The sequence below is a fragment of the Astyanax mexicanus genome, chromosome 3 (genome assembly GCF_023375975.1).
Source record: "Astyanax mexicanus isolate ESR-SI-001 chromosome 3, AstMex3_surface, whole genome shotgun sequence".
Classification (NCBI taxonomy): Eukaryota; Metazoa; Chordata; class Actinopteri; order Characiformes; family Acestrorhamphidae; genus Astyanax; species Astyanax mexicanus.
The window spans coordinates 4,650,392-4,668,256 of NC_064410.1; the positions used below are offsets into that span (position 1 = coordinate 4,650,392).

The 17,865-nt window shown below is 43.0% G+C and overlaps 1 protein-coding gene across 1 annotated transcript in view; it reads left to right on the forward strand.

Annotated features, from left to right (window-relative positions):
- Nucleotides 1–890: 890 nt before the first annotated feature.
- The window catches only part of notch3 (notch receptor 3), a 42,255-nt gene continuing 25,280 nt past the window's right edge, over nucleotides 891–17,865 (forward strand). Inside the window, exons 1-5 of the mRNA XM_007229075.4 lie at nucleotides 891–1,235; nucleotides 3,767–3,833; nucleotides 15,454–15,596; nucleotides 16,047–16,382; nucleotides 17,547–17,669. Coding sequence (XP_007229137.3) covers nucleotides 1,175–1,235; nucleotides 3,767–3,833; nucleotides 15,454–15,596; nucleotides 16,047–16,382; nucleotides 17,547–17,669 — 730 coding nt within the window. The 5' untranslated portion in view covers nucleotides 891–1,174. The remainder of the gene's footprint in view (nucleotides 1,236–3,766; nucleotides 3,834–15,453; nucleotides 15,597–16,046; nucleotides 16,383–17,546; nucleotides 17,670–17,865) is intronic.

The following is a 17,865-nucleotide window of genomic DNA, read 5'->3' on the forward strand; positions in this document are numbered from 1 at the left end:
CTCTTTGTCACATTTATATTTGAGGCATTTGACTGATTAGCACTCTTTTCCAGAGCAACTGACATTTAAATCAGTTCATTCTGGGAAGCGAATGTAGCATTAGCTGTGGGGAAAATGTTGTTGTTAGCCACTATGCTACACAAATAACTCACTGAGCCATTAAATGTTCTTTCTCCTTGGCACTCACTTAAACAGCTGTGCTTTTGCATCTTTATTAAAATATCTAGTCAGATTTTAATCTGTGTAAAATGCTACTTTCCATAGCTAAGCTAATTTGCACTGCTGATTATCCTCTCCGCCACATACCACCAAGCAAAGATGGTACTTTTAGACATTCAGTGAAGTGTATTTCAGGCTATTCCTCTTTATATTGGAGAACTAGTGTAAGTATCTGTGATTAGCTTCTGAAAATCTATTTTATTTTTTCAGAATCTCTGCCCAGATTCAATAATAAACATACTTCTGCTTACGTTTTTGTCTACTTAAATGTGGAGCTTAAAGAACACTTTAATTTTTACTTAAGTCACTTTTCTAATAGAGCTCTTGTACATTTACTAAGGTCTGGGTCTCTTGTACTTTATACATGTTCTTCTACTTAACTGTGGAGCATAAAGAACATTTCAACTTCTACTCAAGTCACTTTTTTGATAAAGCTCTTTTACTATTACTGAATTCTGGGTCTCTAGTATTTTATACATGTCTGGTTAAAGATAAGTTTTTGATTATTTACAGAATCCTGATTATTCCATTTTAAAAGTCACATTAAAACTATAATTTGCACTACTTGCGCGGGCGGAGGGGAGGGTCGTGCTGAGGCCTGAGAAAGGGGAGGGCGGAGTGATACCTTGGCGGCGGCGCTGCTGCTGCTGCTGGGACCTGAAGCTGCGCGAGGAGGAAAGTCTGTCAGAAGTTCGCGGAGAGAGCGGGAGTCGCAGTGCAGCCGCGGCGGAGCTGCTCGGACAGCAGCAGCACGGAGCTGGAGTAATTTACACAATTTTAACACTCACCGAGAGATTTCTGAGAGACTAAAGCGGCCAAATCTTCTCTTACACGGGTTTTTGAGACTCCGTCTTGATGTGATTCCTCTGGAGCCGAGTTTTTCAGTCGGTTTTTGAAGGATGTATTGTTGTTTCTAACGCTTCTGAAGAGGAGTTGGATCAGATTTTACACTAAAATGGGGGATTACAGTATTTGGATATTCCTGAGTATTTTATGTTTCGTACAGAATAGCGAAGGTAAGCTTGTTTTATCGCTTTTTTTGCTGTTTATGGCTTTATTTATACAGTTTTAGGAGCTGTAAGTTACTTTATGAAAGACTCAACCTGCTGCTGCTCTTCTGTTGGGCATCACTCGCTGTGTCTCTCTCTTGTGTCTCGCGGTGTGTTTAGCTAACGCTAACGTTACCTCAGCTCTTTAAACTTGTTAATTTAGGTGTTTTGTGAGTGTTTGTGAAGCTGGTTTGTGAACTTTGGCGTGTGTCGTCCTGAAAAGTCCAACTTTACTTAATTGGGAGCATTTAAATCCTTTCTAACTAACCGCTAACTAACGTTAACTATAGCGGCTATAGTGCTTTAATCAGCCGGCTGCTGCAGCCCTGAGCAGCTCTTTAACTGGAAGCAGGACTGTAGAAATAACTCAGCTCTTTTAACAGTGTATTTAATACATTTTATAAAGCTTTAAGGGTCCTAAACAATGTTAAGAGATTTAACTGTGTATGTAAATATGTTAAATAAATAAAACTTCTTTAATTTCTGGATTAGCTAATAAGTTAAATGAGAAATGGTCAGTTCAAGACAATAACTGCAAGTTAAGTAGCTAACTTTAATTAATAATATTAATAATGATAATAATAATAATAATAATTAATGCTTAACTACAGTTTAACTAAGTATTTGTATTATTTAATCCATTTAAACCATTTTATTTTTTTTATTTTTGTTTGGTGAAGAAAGTGACATAACGTTAAATGATGTAGGTTAGGTTAGATAGACTAGTTAAATAAATTAAACTCTTACTTACTTTAATCATTTTATTAACAGTTTTAAATTAAGAAAATTCGTGTCAAATATGATTTTATTATTGTATGGGTATTTATATATGTTAAAAATATATGTTAGTAAATTTATGGCGAATCAAAATTTGATGAATGAGTTTCTTTGTGTGATTAAGATGCTTTTGTCGTTTTATTTATTTATTTATTTATTCATTTTGAATAAGGAAAACTTGATATGAAGAAAATAAATTATAGATGCTTTCACTTTTTTGTTTATTAATAATATTGTATTGATACTATTTTTGTGTTGCATAGTTTGTTCATTTGTGCTTCCCCTTTTTATTTGTATAGAAATTTCATTATTAATGAATGCATCATATAAATCTAATGTATTCTATTTTAATTTAAAGAATCATTTAAAATTTTTAACTTTTGTTCCAATAACATATGGAGATACTTATGTTTTAAGGATTAAACTAGTAGTCTATATTAAAACAGTGCCTGAGGGGCCCTTTGTGCTCCTTGGGGGCCCAAGAGCCTTCTAGCAGCAACAAGTAGAACCTGAAAAAGCTTGAAAAAAAAAAGTCCTAATTCCACTTTATTGTGTTGTACAGGTGCATTTTATGGGTTTGTTGCTTATTTCTATCACATTTATGCTGCATAATTAATATCCAAAGCTGGAGTTTCTGAAGCTCATGTAAGGTTCTGAGGTCCCTGAACCGTGAGAACAGGCTGAGCTGCTATGCTGGTTGTAGGCAATTACATGGCTCAGGCTCAGACAGGCTGGGATGTGCAGCGAGGATTTCCCTGTACCTTTTTTGTTTGCATTTTCACTCTTTTTGTGCATGAACTGGAATCTTTACTGTGGGTCCTAGAAGAAGAAGAAGTGGTGGGGGGTGTACTTATGTGTGAAGTGAGTGCGGTGATGAGCCATAACTTTGCCCCCCTCCTTCAACTAACAAAGAGCTATTAACAATTGAACTTTGTAGCACAGAGCTATGGGGGATGGGGGAATGAGGGCCGTAATGTGGGTAATGTCACTCAAAACTACTACTACAGATAGCAGCAAAGCATCTCAGTTCCTTTACTCTGCAGGTGTAGAATTTAAGACAAGAAGTCATTTCTTGTCTTGAGAGGAGTAGGTTGGTAGATTGCTCCACATTTAAACTCTTCTCAGCTTCTCAGCTTACTGAAGGCACTCAGTTCAACTCAGGACCTCATCGACACCACTGATCAGAAACCTTCTCTTCAGTTATTAAATCAGGCCTAACCACAATCAGTGTGAAGGAATCTGAATAGGAAAGCTTTTCCTTGTGTGCTCTCCGCTCCGATCGCACCTACATTTGCACAGATAAGGCTTTATTGTATGAGCTCTGAACTGAGCAAACATGAACTTATCCCCAGCATAGCTGTGCATGAGTTTGGAGAGGAGAATAAGGAAAAGACACAAAGGAGAAAGACACAAAATACACCTTTTTACAGCTCTTATGCAGTAATCTCAATCAAATAAGCCTGTTTAGATCAGTTTCCTGTAATAAAATACAGCAATAATGACAGTTATTAAAATTATTTTCAGGAAACTGAAAGATTTGTAAAGTTTGCTTTTGTATCAAGCCAACTCAATTCAGTTTGTTATGTTTTCTACTAAATCTGAGTACATGATAGGCTTAAAGTAGCTTAATAAGTGTTTAATAGCTTAATAATTGCTTGTAATAAATAACAAGTATGTTGTCTCCTGCAATGTATGTGAAGTGACTGTTCTCTCCCCTGCAGGCCTGCGCTGTGTGGACACATTCAGACCATGTGAAAATGGAGGAATGTGCCTAGACTCAAGATGCATGTAAGTTTTTGGTTCTAAATCTAAAGCATGCTTGTTTTTTTTTCATTGACATCAAATGTACAAAGGTGACATCTGTCTCCCACTATAAAACTCAGGCCTTATTCTGTGCATGGTTGAATCAGGGAGTTGCAAAGGAGTTCTTGCTCCTGATACGTGACTTACTGAGCGTCGCTGTGGGATGGAAAGTTGCTGTTGTCATTTAGCCTTGGTAGCCTTAGCCTAAGTGTCACATTGTGTTAGGAGGTGTTGGATACACTTGCAGCTGTATGTCTTAGTGAAAGCTTCTGGAAGGTAGCCAAAACCAAAGCAAAGCAAAGCAACGGTCATCACCTTTCTTCTTTTTCCACAATTTTTCTCCCCTTTTCTTGGTGAAGGCCTTCTTCTTCCAGCTCCGCTTGTTTGGAGTGAACGTGCTGTGTGGCTTTGAGCTGCTCAGCCTGAGAAGCTGAATGGGTTGCCAGGCAAAATGAGCAATAATGTTGTTCAAGTCTTCACATGTCTGCTGGATGACACATGGTCCGGTTGCACCTGTCTCTGAGATTTCAGCCGCTTAAATTTATTGGATTATAAAAAAAAACCACACAGCGCAGTTACAAAACTGCACGCCTTGTTCAGCGGTCCAAGGAGCTGTCTTGGGCCTTTGCTGTCGTCCCGTTTCTTTCCATTGCTTTACACAGCCTTTGTCTTCACTCTGTATGCTAATGCAAAGTGATTGTTATCACATGAAAGCCTGAGGCTGTTGTTTTAAGTTTCCCGCCTGATTTGGAAAGTTGTGTGTGTGTGCACTCTAGCCTTCATTCATGGTGATTAGTGTTTTTTTCCCTTTAGTAGGCATGAGAGTACGTGGGAAACATTTTCAGTGGCTAAGTATAACGCCAGGCACTGGGATTTAGGCTGTTGTTCAAACCAAAAATCCTATTATTGCCAGTTTGGGAAGCGATGGTTCCGATTTCCAGTGACCATAATCTGTGGAAAACAATGAGATAGGATACTTTATTTCAATTTTTCACCATTAATAGATGGTTTGTCTGCCTAGACCTCTTCTCTGGTCACTTTTATTAGTCTATATTGGCGACCACTGCTTTACTTAAAATAAATTAAGACACAGTGGCTAAAAACTGCATAGACCTGTCTGCAATCCTAAAAAAATACACCAGAAATAGTTTAGTGTAGTTTCTTGCTTTCTCTCTTGGTTTCCTTCATTCCCATTAGTCTAAATATTGAGCAGTTGCCAGTTACTGTAGATATTTTATCCTGTCTAAAGCTAATGTTTTCAGAAGGGAAAAATGCATGCCAGTCTAAAGAGTCTCAAGAATGGCTGTGGCGAGACATCCCAGTTTCTGTTTTGTACATATAATGAGAAACAAGTCATTATCTTCGAAAAATATGTTGTTTTGGTGTCCCACAACTTTAAGTGTTCACACAGTGTTTCTATTCTAGCAGCTATACATGGTAGACCATGTTTTGTCTGTAAGTTATTTGCTTGTCTTTTGTCCCTCAAGGCATTTTGCTTCCCTCCAAATTCAGCCTTTTGTTATAAATGAATGTTATGTCCTCAGGCAAAGGGTTATTACCTGGTTACTGACCAGCTCACTGAGAATCAGCTTCCAGTTGCATTCAAACCCTGTAATGTTATGCAGACTCACACCTGAGGGGCAGGTGATTGTGTGTGAAACACAAAGGAGAATTTAAAACCTGTATTCTTCCTTAAAAGAAACTTTTAAAAAGTTTTTGGATTCTTTTCTTGGCACATTCCTAATACCTTACTTTACCTTAACTTAACTATAAAAACTGTCAGTGCTCAGAAAGACAAAGGTAGCTATGCTAAGTCACTGAGGAATGTGATTTCAGAATGGCCAACTGTGCCTTTCAATCATTACGCATCACACATCAGGCAGAGTGGTATTAAAACGGTGTAGGTAAATATTTAACTAAGTTTATGGACCTGCCCTGCTTTGTCCTGGTTTCTCCCTGACCTGCTCCTTCATACTTACAGCCTTACGACACACTAAGCACATCTACACTCCTACCTTATAATCCCACTTGTCTTGTGGGTTTCCTGACAGGATATGTAAGCTAAATGGTACATTAAACCCCAAAGTGGAACTGGTCACGCTGTAAAACTGTATTTTTGTGCTCTTTTCAAAGTGCGTAATGTGGATGAACTTGTTCGCATTGTGTGTGTGTGTGGAGCAGCAGGGCACGGTGGGTCGTTTTGTGCGTAATCAGTGCAGCTGGTCTGAGGCCATCAGCAGGGCTGTTTCTTCAAGCAGAAACACAAGGGCTACCAGAAAAAGGGGACAGTAAATGTCATGCCACACAACGCGGTAACATGACCATAAAAAAAAAGAGAAAAGAAAAACACTCGGCCGCAGAAGAGTGGTCTGACCGGTCAGCCCTCGCGCTAACTCTGGGTCCAGTGATCCCGCTCCACCACACCCCTCCTTCCCCAGGGAACTGGACGTAACCGGAGCTCCAAAACAGCAGAAAAAAGAACCTTTTATTCCTCCAGATACCAACCTGTAACCTGGCACCACGGTGGGGGATTGTGAGAGAAGAAAGGGCAAATGAGAGTGACGGAAAAACAGAGAAAAGAAGTGGATAAAGGTAGCTTTAGCAAACAGTGCTGAAGATTGAAATCAGGCACAGGACTGAGGAACCAGTTGCACCGTGGAATTTTTGTGAAAGGCTCAGTGCTCTGTCTTTTTGGGGTTGTACAATCTGAGGCCATTGCTTGTCCTCTTAAGAGGTTGTGCAACATTGCGTTTCCGTTCCTTCCTTCCAGCACTGTTGCTCTCAAGTGACTGGAATATTATGCTTGTGGAGCCCCAGGGACAGCCATTGTGACTGCCCTAGTTATCACAGTATCGGCTGATGTGTAGGCCCCTGGCCAAGCCTTAGCAGGTTCTGTCTGAGGACAGTGTATAAATATCACTTCTCAGTTCACTTTGTGCCTCATTTCTCACTTCATGGTGCTCTGTCCTAATGAGAACTTCAGTAGCCAGCATAGTCCCTGCCAGATTATAGATTACAGAATAATCCCTCTGGGAATTGACTTAGACTTGTTTGCTGTCAAAACCAGTGGTAATAAAGCTCTCTACTTAGTTGGACTTGACACATTTGATGCAACAGTGAAAACTCTCCACGAGAGGTCAATCACATCAAACGAATGTGTCAAACTCTGTCTGGACAGTGCTCTGAAGCATTGACCCAGCTGGGGGGCCTCAGTACCCAGAAGTCCCACTATAGTCGGTTGCAGACTGAGTCAGTCTTTTTGAGGTAGTCGCAACACAAAGGATGACGGCGCACTTGTTGGAGGAGAGTCTAGGAATCCGTCTCTAGGTGAAGAGTCAGGAAGTCCCATTGGAGTGGCCGCGGCAGGGCCTCTGATCTCATCCCACCCCTGCATGGAGAGTGTGTGCAGGCAAGCGCTCGGCCCACTGTGGGATAAAGCCTCAGCTGAAGCAGAGAGATAATTAGGCAGATTGTGAGGGTGTCATTCAGAGAGGCTCCAGCTGGAGGAATGAGGCGGGTGGGGGTAGGTTTGGGGATGTGTATGTATGTGTGTGTGTATGTTGGGGGGGGGGGGTGAGCTGGGGTGCAGGGGACAGCAGCTGGTGTATGTTGTGATGGTAATCCAGTGAAGTCAGACTTTCACAAAGGGGGGAGTGGAGGGCCAGGTGCTGCCTTTGAGTGGCCTGCTGCCCCATGCCGAGACAGACAGGCTTGTGAAGGAGCGGAGCTGCCTGTTCGTGGACCTCCGTGCGTACACACACCCACATAGACACACAAATGTGTCTTCGAGAGATAGTGTAGTTGATCTCCTCGGTCAGTGTTTTTGAAAGAATGTCAGCAACAAGAAAAGGGCTTCCTCTGTTTCTTCACAGATACAGAGTGGAGAGACACAGATAAATTGGAGATTTTTGAAATTGTAGTGTTAAATCAATCATGACTGTGATTTAAAGGCCAAAGACTTTAAGTGGATATTGTAGCCACTCTTGCTTTAGAGACATTCTTCATACTTTTAAGTAATTATATTCTTACTAAACGTGTAATAGATGCTGTTACTCTCCTAAGAGTTATTTGTAAAGACAAATGCATCATAGTTTCTGACAAATTTGATCCCATGTTCCTAAGGCATGGTGCACTTCCTGGTCCCCTTGTGATGGATTTGAGTGGAATGCTTCATAAGAATCTCAACCTCAACCCTCTATCTCAAAAACCTTCCTCGTCTTGTGGCCATGCGAGGAATGCTTTGAATAATAATGTCAGCTGAGGTTGATTTGAAACAGGCTTGTTTTACTAACTTTGCAGAAAGTTTACCAGTCTTTGTTTCTTGCTTTGAATGGCTAGGAATTAACTGTTCATGCAGAAACTTTGGAAACCTGCATCACTGGGCTCTGATTGGGCAGAATCTTGCACTGACTGAGTTTAAGTGGGAGTGTGGTGGCAGTAAGCAGCAGTTAGCGATGGTTCCCAGGCCCTGCAACAGGAAGTGATGACTCCCCCTGACCCTTCAGTTTCAGTCGCATCCTGTCTGTCAGGGCAGATTAAGACAGCTTATGGACCACTCTCACCCCTTTGCTCATTTCAGCCCTCATTCAGACACTATAAGATATCCCACCGCTTCAGAGGAAGAGCAGGTTTTTGTATGCGGGTGGTACGCCTGCTGTGGGCCTTGGAGACATCATGGATGCCAATAACCTGAGGCTGCCCCTATGGTGATGATGAAAACCAGGAAAGTGCTGATTCAAAGATGGCACTCTGTGAGAGTGCACTGCAATCAAGTTTCACAACGTGGTTCTGTTTGTTTTGGTGCTTGCGGAAGAGGAGGACGATGGCGGTGGAGATAAAAGAAGGAACCTCGGCCCTTGGGCCTGAGTTTATAGGCGACATTGTGAAAGATAAGCCGATGTTATAGCTGTCTGGATCTGTGGACCATGCTCACATTTGCTTTATACGTGTTTCTTAACATATTGACATGAGCCTTTGGCTTGTCTTTGCTGGTCGTTTGGACAATTTGTTTTGAATTCTGTAAAAAATCTGCTCAAAACCACAGATGTTTTTATTGGGATAGGAGCTCTTACAACCAGTTTTCCTTCGGTTGCTCTGGTGCTCTTTGTATATTTCAACATAAACATTTAGATTCATGCGGGGAACCAAACAATAGGTAATAGTGAAAAAATCTTGGTGAAAGGAAAGGAAAAGAAACATTGCGTTTGTGGTCGTGAAAAAGTGATTCACTAAATGGTTTTATAGACTGCTTTTCGGTCTTAATTAGCATGAGTAGGAGTTGCATATTTTTCCTCAGGTCCAAGCAGTGCTCCGAAGCCAGGCCATCTATTAAAATTCCCAAGGATCTGGTTCAGTTTAGGTGGTGGGGTGGGGTTCTGTGGTCAAACACATTGAAGAATGCTTTGGAAGACCTCGACTCCAGGGTGCATGCAATGTGGTTATGGTTGGCTTGTTAGCAATAGCAAAGATTCCAGACTTTTTTCTTTTTCGTCTCTTCGTTTCGCCTTTCGTTACATTGCTCAACCAAATGGGATCAAATACACCACAGTGCTAGCTCTGATAGAGCGCCTTGTTTTCCCTACAGGAACTTTCCCTGTGAGTCTCTGGCTGTACATGCAGCTGTTAGGTTTGCCAGTTCTGCTATCATAGACCATTATCACATTAAAGTACAAAACCACTCCCTTCCAGTCTCAGTGTAATCTGGAAAAGTAAGATAATTGTATGGCAGTGCAGCAGCTTAGAACAACGATAGAAGTTCTTCCTAGAGTCCTAGGAAAGACATTAGTAAATATTCTGACATATCTTCGTTTTTGATGTTTTTTGTCCTTCAGAAGAAAGGGAGAGCGGTTGTTTAAAAGGCCCTGTGCAAGAGGTAACAAGGTTCGTAATGGTTACTTGGAGGAGTTCATGCCACGAGTGGAATCAAAAAAAGCTCCATCTCGTATCAGTAGACACAAAAGCACAAAAGACCCATTGTTTTACGCAAACCTTTCTTGGACTTTTCTTTGGCTAAAGTCATATTTAATTTGCATGTTTCGGTTTCAAATGCAACGTCTGCTGCAGACAGGCACGAAGCCTGGAAGGAAATTCTTGTGAAAGTCCTGAAACTGTCCTTATGGAACCCTTCCCTTACGACCCCCTCCAAAACTCTGTCTCTCTCTCTCTCCTCAGCCATGGGTTACTGTTGCCAGGCTACAGCTGAGGCCTGTTGGTTCGTATAAGAACGGGCCTGAAAGCCTGGCTGTTTGGGTCACTGCCCCCCTCCCACCTCCCTTCTTACACAATAGGGTTCTGACTACTTTAGCTCTTTTATTTGGGACACAAAATGCTCCCCTACCCCCACTTTGGTTCCTCTCTGAGAAAAGGGGGGAGCTGGGGGAGGGAGGCTTGCAGGCTCTTGTTGGCAGTGTGGTGTCAGTATGGACTCTTTACAAAGGAATGGAGTTGCTCCCCACTTGTGGAGCTTTGGACAGTGGGGGTTGCACTGTGTGTGCCAGACATTGCCACAGACCTGGTTTTGTAAGGGGTTTTCTTCCATTTCACGTCTCCTGTTCCCATAAGGCTGGCCCCAAAATCGTATTTTGATTGCGCTTAGCTAAGAACGATAAGAAAACAAATTTCAAATCCTGTCAAATCCAGTTTTACTTGCAATAGGTGGTCACCCACAATCTAAAACAATTTAAAACATTTTGAACAGCTTTTATTTGCAGAGAGAGAGGGAGTATCTTGCTCAGTAAAAAGTAGACTCAGCACTCAACGTTTTTCATATTTGTGAACAAGCATGTCTCAAAAGTACCTGGGAAAAGGATCGGAATCCCTCCGCAGGGAATACTCCCATGTTCAGCAGCTGATGGACCGTGACTGACCACGCCGAGCTCTTTTCAGGATGAGACGGTGTGTTTGTGCCTCTCCTCTGCAGGTGCCTCATCCTTATGATTGTGTGGGATAGCTCCACAGAGAGCGGTGTCCAGTTACCTGCCCATATTGACCTCCAGAACAGGAAAAACGGGGTCAGGTTCCAATAACAAGAGTGGGCGACGATTTTCACATGCACATATATCATGCGGTCAGCATCTTGCCTCTGTAGATGTCACCCAAGGAACTACTTAGAACTACCATAGACGACATGGTCTAGTGGAGTGAAGATCTTTAGACAAAGGATTATACTGTAGGTCACATGCTATAGTGTGTATAATGATGAATATGAGTATTAAAGATGCATGCATCCAGCTTACCCTTGTCTCTTACTTTCACTTAATGTTTTGTGGTTTCTTAAAGAGCTTCCTTTTCTGTAGTGGGCCATTCTCCCACCAGCACCAGCACCAACTAAGAAATGGTGGAGAAGTATTTGTAAGTCGTAAGCCTTAAAAACTTGTTTATCAAATTTCTTTTGGACGTGGGAAGGAACGTGCTGGAATAGGATCAGTTCAGTCCATTTGATAGAATATCATATGTAGAGAACTGGTCCTAGGGCAGTACTCTTTCTCTCTCCCTTTAAGAAGTTTGATAAATAAGACCCAGAGTGAGTTTGAGCTTATATGTGTGTGTTGTCTGCATGGGAGTTGCTGTGGTTGTATTTGATTTTCTTTGCATCAGTGCCTGAAGTTGTTTGCCTTCTACTCAAATCCGAGATAGCCAGAACTCTCCGGCTTCTGCGTTAACCTGCTTCTATTGACAGACCAAATATTGTCGTGGGAAGTGTGTTGGGAGCGTATTGGCACACTTACGTGCATGGCATTGTTTTGGGAGCATGCATGTGTGTGTGTTGGAGCTCCTCTTGGAAGTAGAATAGCGGCATTGTTCGGCCAGTAAGCCCCGGCAGTAGCGTCCAGCTGGGGCTGTGCTGACAGATGTGGACAGATGCGGAGGGCCGAGCTGCAGCTGGCGCGAGCCTTCAGAAGTGTTGTGACGTGCCGGGATTAGCGTCTCTGCACACACTCCGGCCTCGCTCTCCGCCGCCCTGGCTCTTCCTCCAGGGTCAGAGGTCAAGGCTCTGGAGCTGTCTCGCTGCCCACGTTGCGTAACGTCTTGCACCTGCCCAAAACCACAAAATCACTGCAAATACCTCCATCCTCTTTGCAAACGCCTACTTCCGAAATGGAAGATAGTCTTAAGATCTCGTTTTAGGCAATGCGTGAAGACCTTCTAATAGAACATTGAATTGTTTGCCTTAGAGAAAATGTTGATAGGCCTCTTGGAAATCTAGAATGATAGGAACGACCAAGGCCCAGACAAAAGAATGTGTGTTTTGGCTGCAGTGCCCCATGTGAGGACAAATATCCTTTCCTTTCCTGTCCTCCCTCCTGAGGCTGCCTGACCAATATCTGCACATTCTCTCACACACACAAGCACATGCTCACCAAGGGCCTTTCACAATGCAGACGGCAACACTGATACACCCACGTACGTTCACAAACACACATCCACACCTACACCCAGTGAGGTTTTCCAACACCCACACTCATACACACTTACTAAAACATGTTTGCGTTACTGGGGCCTCCGTGTGTTGTGTTGAAATGACTCTTGTCAGCATATGCAGCAATACCTCATAGTCTAGTAAGTGTCTGAAATCCCCAGTGTAGCTGTTTTGGCACTTTAGCCCAGGCTGCTCTTTCCAAGACATATTTGTCTTGATCTCTAGCACAACGTATCATAATATGACAACACAAGCCTAACTAAACAACTATAAATTGAAGGCATTCTTTAGACGAAAGATAAGGGTAGGGTTTACCACATGTTCCACATATCATTCTCCCTTTTGTTACAGACATATACACACACAAAAACTATTAGGGTTAGAAGATTTTGAGGCATATTTTGTGGTTTCCTTTATTCGTATTTTATAAATATTTTTTTTATTTAAACAATTGCATTATATTATTCTGTTTACATAATTACAAAATATAAAGGTATGTAGAATTGTGATTTTTGCATTGTTATACACATCATAAAGCCAAGTGCTTGACAAAACACAGCCCTATAAACTCATGCCAACACATTGACCCTCCATTCTTGAAGTAAATGTACGTTAATTTAAGTGCATCAAGAGCTGTCTAGACATTTTCTTTGGTCTTTTAAAAGGCCAGCAAGCTTCAGAAGTGAGTCCTGAGACCTCATACTCTCAGCAAAAAGAGCCTCAGAACAGGTCCCTGTCCTCGTCCTTCCTCCAGGCCTCTCTTTGTGCCGAGAGCCCCCGGTTTAATTTTTTCAGTGACACCCAAAATTCCAGACATAGTTAATTTGCCTCTAAATAAACCCCGCCAAGCCATAACAAATAGCCAAGGGGACGGAGGGGAGCGTCTGATTGGTGGTGTGTCAGGCCTTGCTCACTCGTCTGTGAGGTTGCTAAGGCGACAGGGATCTGGGATTTGGAGAGAGAGGGCGAGTGTTTTCAGAGCGGGAGTCGGAGGATTACAGGAAGTATGACATGACATTCCCTCCGTACCGGACCCTAGCCTGTCCCCCCCCCTGCACACCACCCCGCCTCAATCTCCCAACCAACCCCCACTCACCCACCCTCGGCCCTCCAAAGACATTCTCCCCAAATCAGAGCCCACACCCCACCCTCAGCTCTTCTGCCTCGCGAAACATTATCATTACAATCAGACTGCTGACCTCTGACATTTGACCTCCCAGCGTGTGAGAGGTTTCATAGGGAAGGCAGTGCAGTGCTCTGGGGGCCCTTCAGGAGGTGGAGGAGTAGCCCTGGTAACTCCACAAAACTTTTTCGGCCTCCTGTATGGCTTAGGCTTCATTAACCCTTTTGCGTTGAGGAAGAGTCTCACTTTACCTTGCAGCAGTACTGGAGGTCCAGAAACTTCTTGTTGAGTTAGCGGGGCTCTTTTGAAAGAGTAGTGTAAGATTTACGCAACTATTTTTTCCAAATGGAGTTGAATAGCCAAGTCTCTTGTATCGGGGTCTTTTTGAGACCACATAGGCGAGTCTAATTGGGATTTCATAACACGATGTAGTGCAGTTTGAGGAGGCAAATGTGTGATGATTGCACATTGCAATCTTGTCGGATTCACTGCCAAACTCTTGTGGAAAGAGCTGGACATTTGGCTGATCCAATGCTTTTGGGGTAAGAGGAATATTGCCTCACATGTGTGGGAACAGATCCTAAGTCAAGGGCCCCAGTCAATCAGGAGTTTTAGGAATTTTAAGCATTCCTACGTCCTACGTCTTCCAGGCCGAGTGCTGTGGCTTCTTTGTCTTTCCATTGTATTGCTGGAAAGGGAAAACGGCTGTTGCCATTGAGTTGAGTTCAGTGTTCAATGTAGGCCTTCTATAGTCCCTGTTTGGATGAAGAAGGGCAACAAACTGTGTGCTCTTCCAAGGACTGCAAATTCCTTGCTAGAAACTACTAACATCGCCCCCTTGAGGCCAGTCACCACAGATCTCTTCAGAAAACTATTAAATGAGCCCACGGGAGGAGCGACCAGATCACAAAGGAGCACAATAATAAAGGCAGAGATAGTAAGTTAGTTAAAAGTACCCGTCCTGTAACAGAGAGGCAGAGGAAAAGCCATTGTTTGCCTCTGCCCAGGGGTTTGGTTTACAGTGAAAAGATAGAGAGAGATAGAGAAAGAGAGAAAGACAGAACGAGAGAGAGAGAGAGAGCGAGGGGAGGGGAGGATAGGGAGAGAACAGCCATCCCCGGCCTTGTCGTCAGCTTCAAACGGCCTGTTTGATGTGGCCCATCCTGTAGCTCCCTGGGTGGGTGTAGGGTTACCCCACATATACTGGCCTCTCAAACCCAGCGGACCAAAGGCTCCGGCTCGGGCCCCCAAGAGACGACCTTTAAAACCCAAAAGAGCTGCTTGTGTGTTATCTCACCTGAGCAGTTTCAGGTCACACTCAGCCATACATCAAGATAATATATAACCTGGATGAAAGGCATAGAATCAGGCAAGGAAGGAGACACTGCACGTTCATCACAAAGATTTGACGGACATGGCGGCGCTCTGTACACTGCACTACTTCCGTACATTCTTCTATTGAGTTGTTAGAGTGACCTCTTTCCTCTTTTTTATCGAACAAATAAAGGTTTGTACTGTACATTGGGTCCTGGTTGTATAGGCCGCTTATCTTGTTGGTAAAGGCTGTTGTAGGTAAATCCTTTTCTTTTCTTTTCTGGCTTGCCGGTGAGTGCAGAGGCAAGCCTTGGCCACAGCACTCAGTCAGAGTAATGATGGAGGAATGTGGACTGGCACGGACAGAGCAAAATGATGCAGCTGGGAATATTGGGGGAATTTGGAGAGTGGGATTGTCTGTTTTAGTGGAGAAGGAACGATAGTTTGCATCTGCCCCAGAGCATGAAATTGTGTGTGTGTGTAAGTGTGTGTTTGTCTTAAACACAGCTAGCACAGACACTGCAAGTAAGTATAAAGACATGTGTATAAAGAGTTGTGGTTTTGTGTGCTTGTGTGGCGTTTGAGTCTTCTGGTAATGTCACAAGATGTCACAAAGTAAGTCAGATTCAGAATCCAGCGGGATTTACTGTTGAATCAGGAACATATAAATGGGTTTTACACACATTCACACATACCTTTCTTCTGTGATCTTCATGACCCTCATGATCCGATTGGCTCTTGCTCTACAGGTGTCGGCCAGGGTATATTGGACCACTGTGTCAGCACTTGGACCCATGCCACCGATCCCCATGCCTTAATGGAGCCGCCTGCAAGAGCCAGGTGGCCAACGGTGTTCCGCAATTCACCTGTGTGTGCCAGAGGGGCTTCAGAGGTGAGCTAAAACATCATGTCGTATACATTTTGGATAAGAGATGTATAAATTATTACTTTTTTAAAATTATTGATTTAGCTGACTGGCAAAAATCCAAATGTAGCTGATCATCCAAAGGCCCAAATGTAATAGACTGTCAAATCACAAAATTAAGCTGATTATTCAAACACCAATTGTTGCTAATTGCTCAATTGTTACCTGTAACTGATCATAAAAACATAAAATTGGATGATTGGCTGATTGTACAACACCCAAAATTAAATAAAGCATCCGAAAAGCTCTTAAATATACTAAATTTTCTAATTTACTGTATTATCCTGTAAGCTTTAGACGTGCTGTTCAGTGATTGGTCTGAAAATGGGACTCTGTTTGATTATTTTGTACCCAATATAATAATGATCCATTTAAACACAATTAACCATCATTTTGGGCTTTTCTTCCTGTGTGTAGGTCAAAACTGCTCTCTGATTGATGCCTGCGCCACCAGCCCATGTGCCAACGGTGCCCGCTGCACAAACTGGAACAACCACTACAACTGCTCGTGCCCACCAGGCTTCCAGGGCAAGAACTGCCGCAACGACATTGACGAGTGCCGCAAACCCGGCAAGTGTCTGAATGGGGGAATCTGCATCAACACACACGGCTCCTTCCGCTGCGAGTGTGTGTCAGGTTACAGCGGGCGCACGTGCGAGGTGCCCACTCAGCCCTGCGCCCCGTCACAGTGCCTTAACGGCGGAACCTGCCACCAGACTGGAGACCACACCTACGAGTGTGCCTGCCTGCCAGGTAAAAACAATAGGGATTAAATATTATGTATTTGTATGCAAAATTATATTAGCGTTCTTTATGTTTATGCCAAATAATTTTGGTTATGGCACTGTAACGTCGCATAGAATCAATATTATAGCATGTTGCCTGTTTCAATCTGTATTTCCGTTGCTAGCAGAGTTTGGAGGTAGTTTGCTGCTTTTATGTATCACTAGTACTTGGGAAGATGTGTGTTTGAGCGATAAAATTACAATTTTGTCAGTTTTGATAGGGTTTATGTACTGTTTTTGGGCGTGCAAATATATATTTCAAATCAGGACTATTACATAACTTATATCTTCTATCTATCTAAAACTATTTGTATCCGTTTTGTTTTTGTTTTATTATCTTAAATAATGTAAAACTGATATTTAAATAGCAAAAAAGGTTAAAACACTCCCCCAAACCAGCTCCCTACACACAAACACACACACTCCCACAGTCATATTCCCACACTCCTACACGTGCATCCTCCCCAAAGCTAAGCGTCCTCTCTCTCTCGGCTTCATGCTGCAGGCTTTCCCAGGCTATCACTCTATAGGCCTGCTATAGGTCAAACTGCTGCCTTCTATAAATAGCTTGGAGAGTAGTGGGGGGAGAGAGAGCATAGAAGAAAAGAGGGGAAAAGAGAGAGAGGCTGCTCAATATTAAGGAGGAATTTACTTTTGACCCTACTGCTTTGCCTCTGGGGAGCGCGACAGGAAACGGCCCTCACCAGAGAGGAAGCCATTGAAACTGTGAGTGATTCTAAAACAAGCAAACCCGGTAGGGAGGGTGGCCCGGCGCAGGAGGGCTCACTGCAGCCACTGTGGGAACCGCCGGGAGAACATGTAAACACTCCAACAACCATTGGCTGGCTGAGAGGCGGTGTATGAGTGCCGTTCTCAGCCGGTAATCGCACTGTAACTGAAGCTCTCCATGTATTACTCCGCCACATATAGGTAACCTAGCAACGATGCAGCGCTTACAAGCCAAACAGTGCAAACAGCTACAAACTGAGCAGCAATAGAACTATTTTAACTCAATAATATTAATCACAGTAATACAGTTTGAGGTTCATGCTATAACGTGTAATATTGGCACTGCTGTGCTGCGGTCACAGGCACAAGGCTTGCTTAAGTATAACACTCTTTTCTCCTGCAGGTTTTGGGGGCACTAACTGCGAGGTGAATGTAGATGACTGTCCTGGCCACAAATGCATGAACGGAGGGACCTGTGTGGACGGAGTCAACACTTACAACTGCCAGTGCCCTCCAGAGTGGACAGGTAAATGACCTTTCTCATACAAAGTTATTTCTGCAAAGATATTTTACATTGGAACTACAAAGCTAATTCTACTAAATGATAGTTTGGTCAGCAGGATAAATTGAGTTGAGCCTCAGCAACAGTAGTAAATGAGCTGCAGCTGAAATTCATTAAATATTGTTTATTACCATCTTAGAACTCCCTCTATAAAACATTG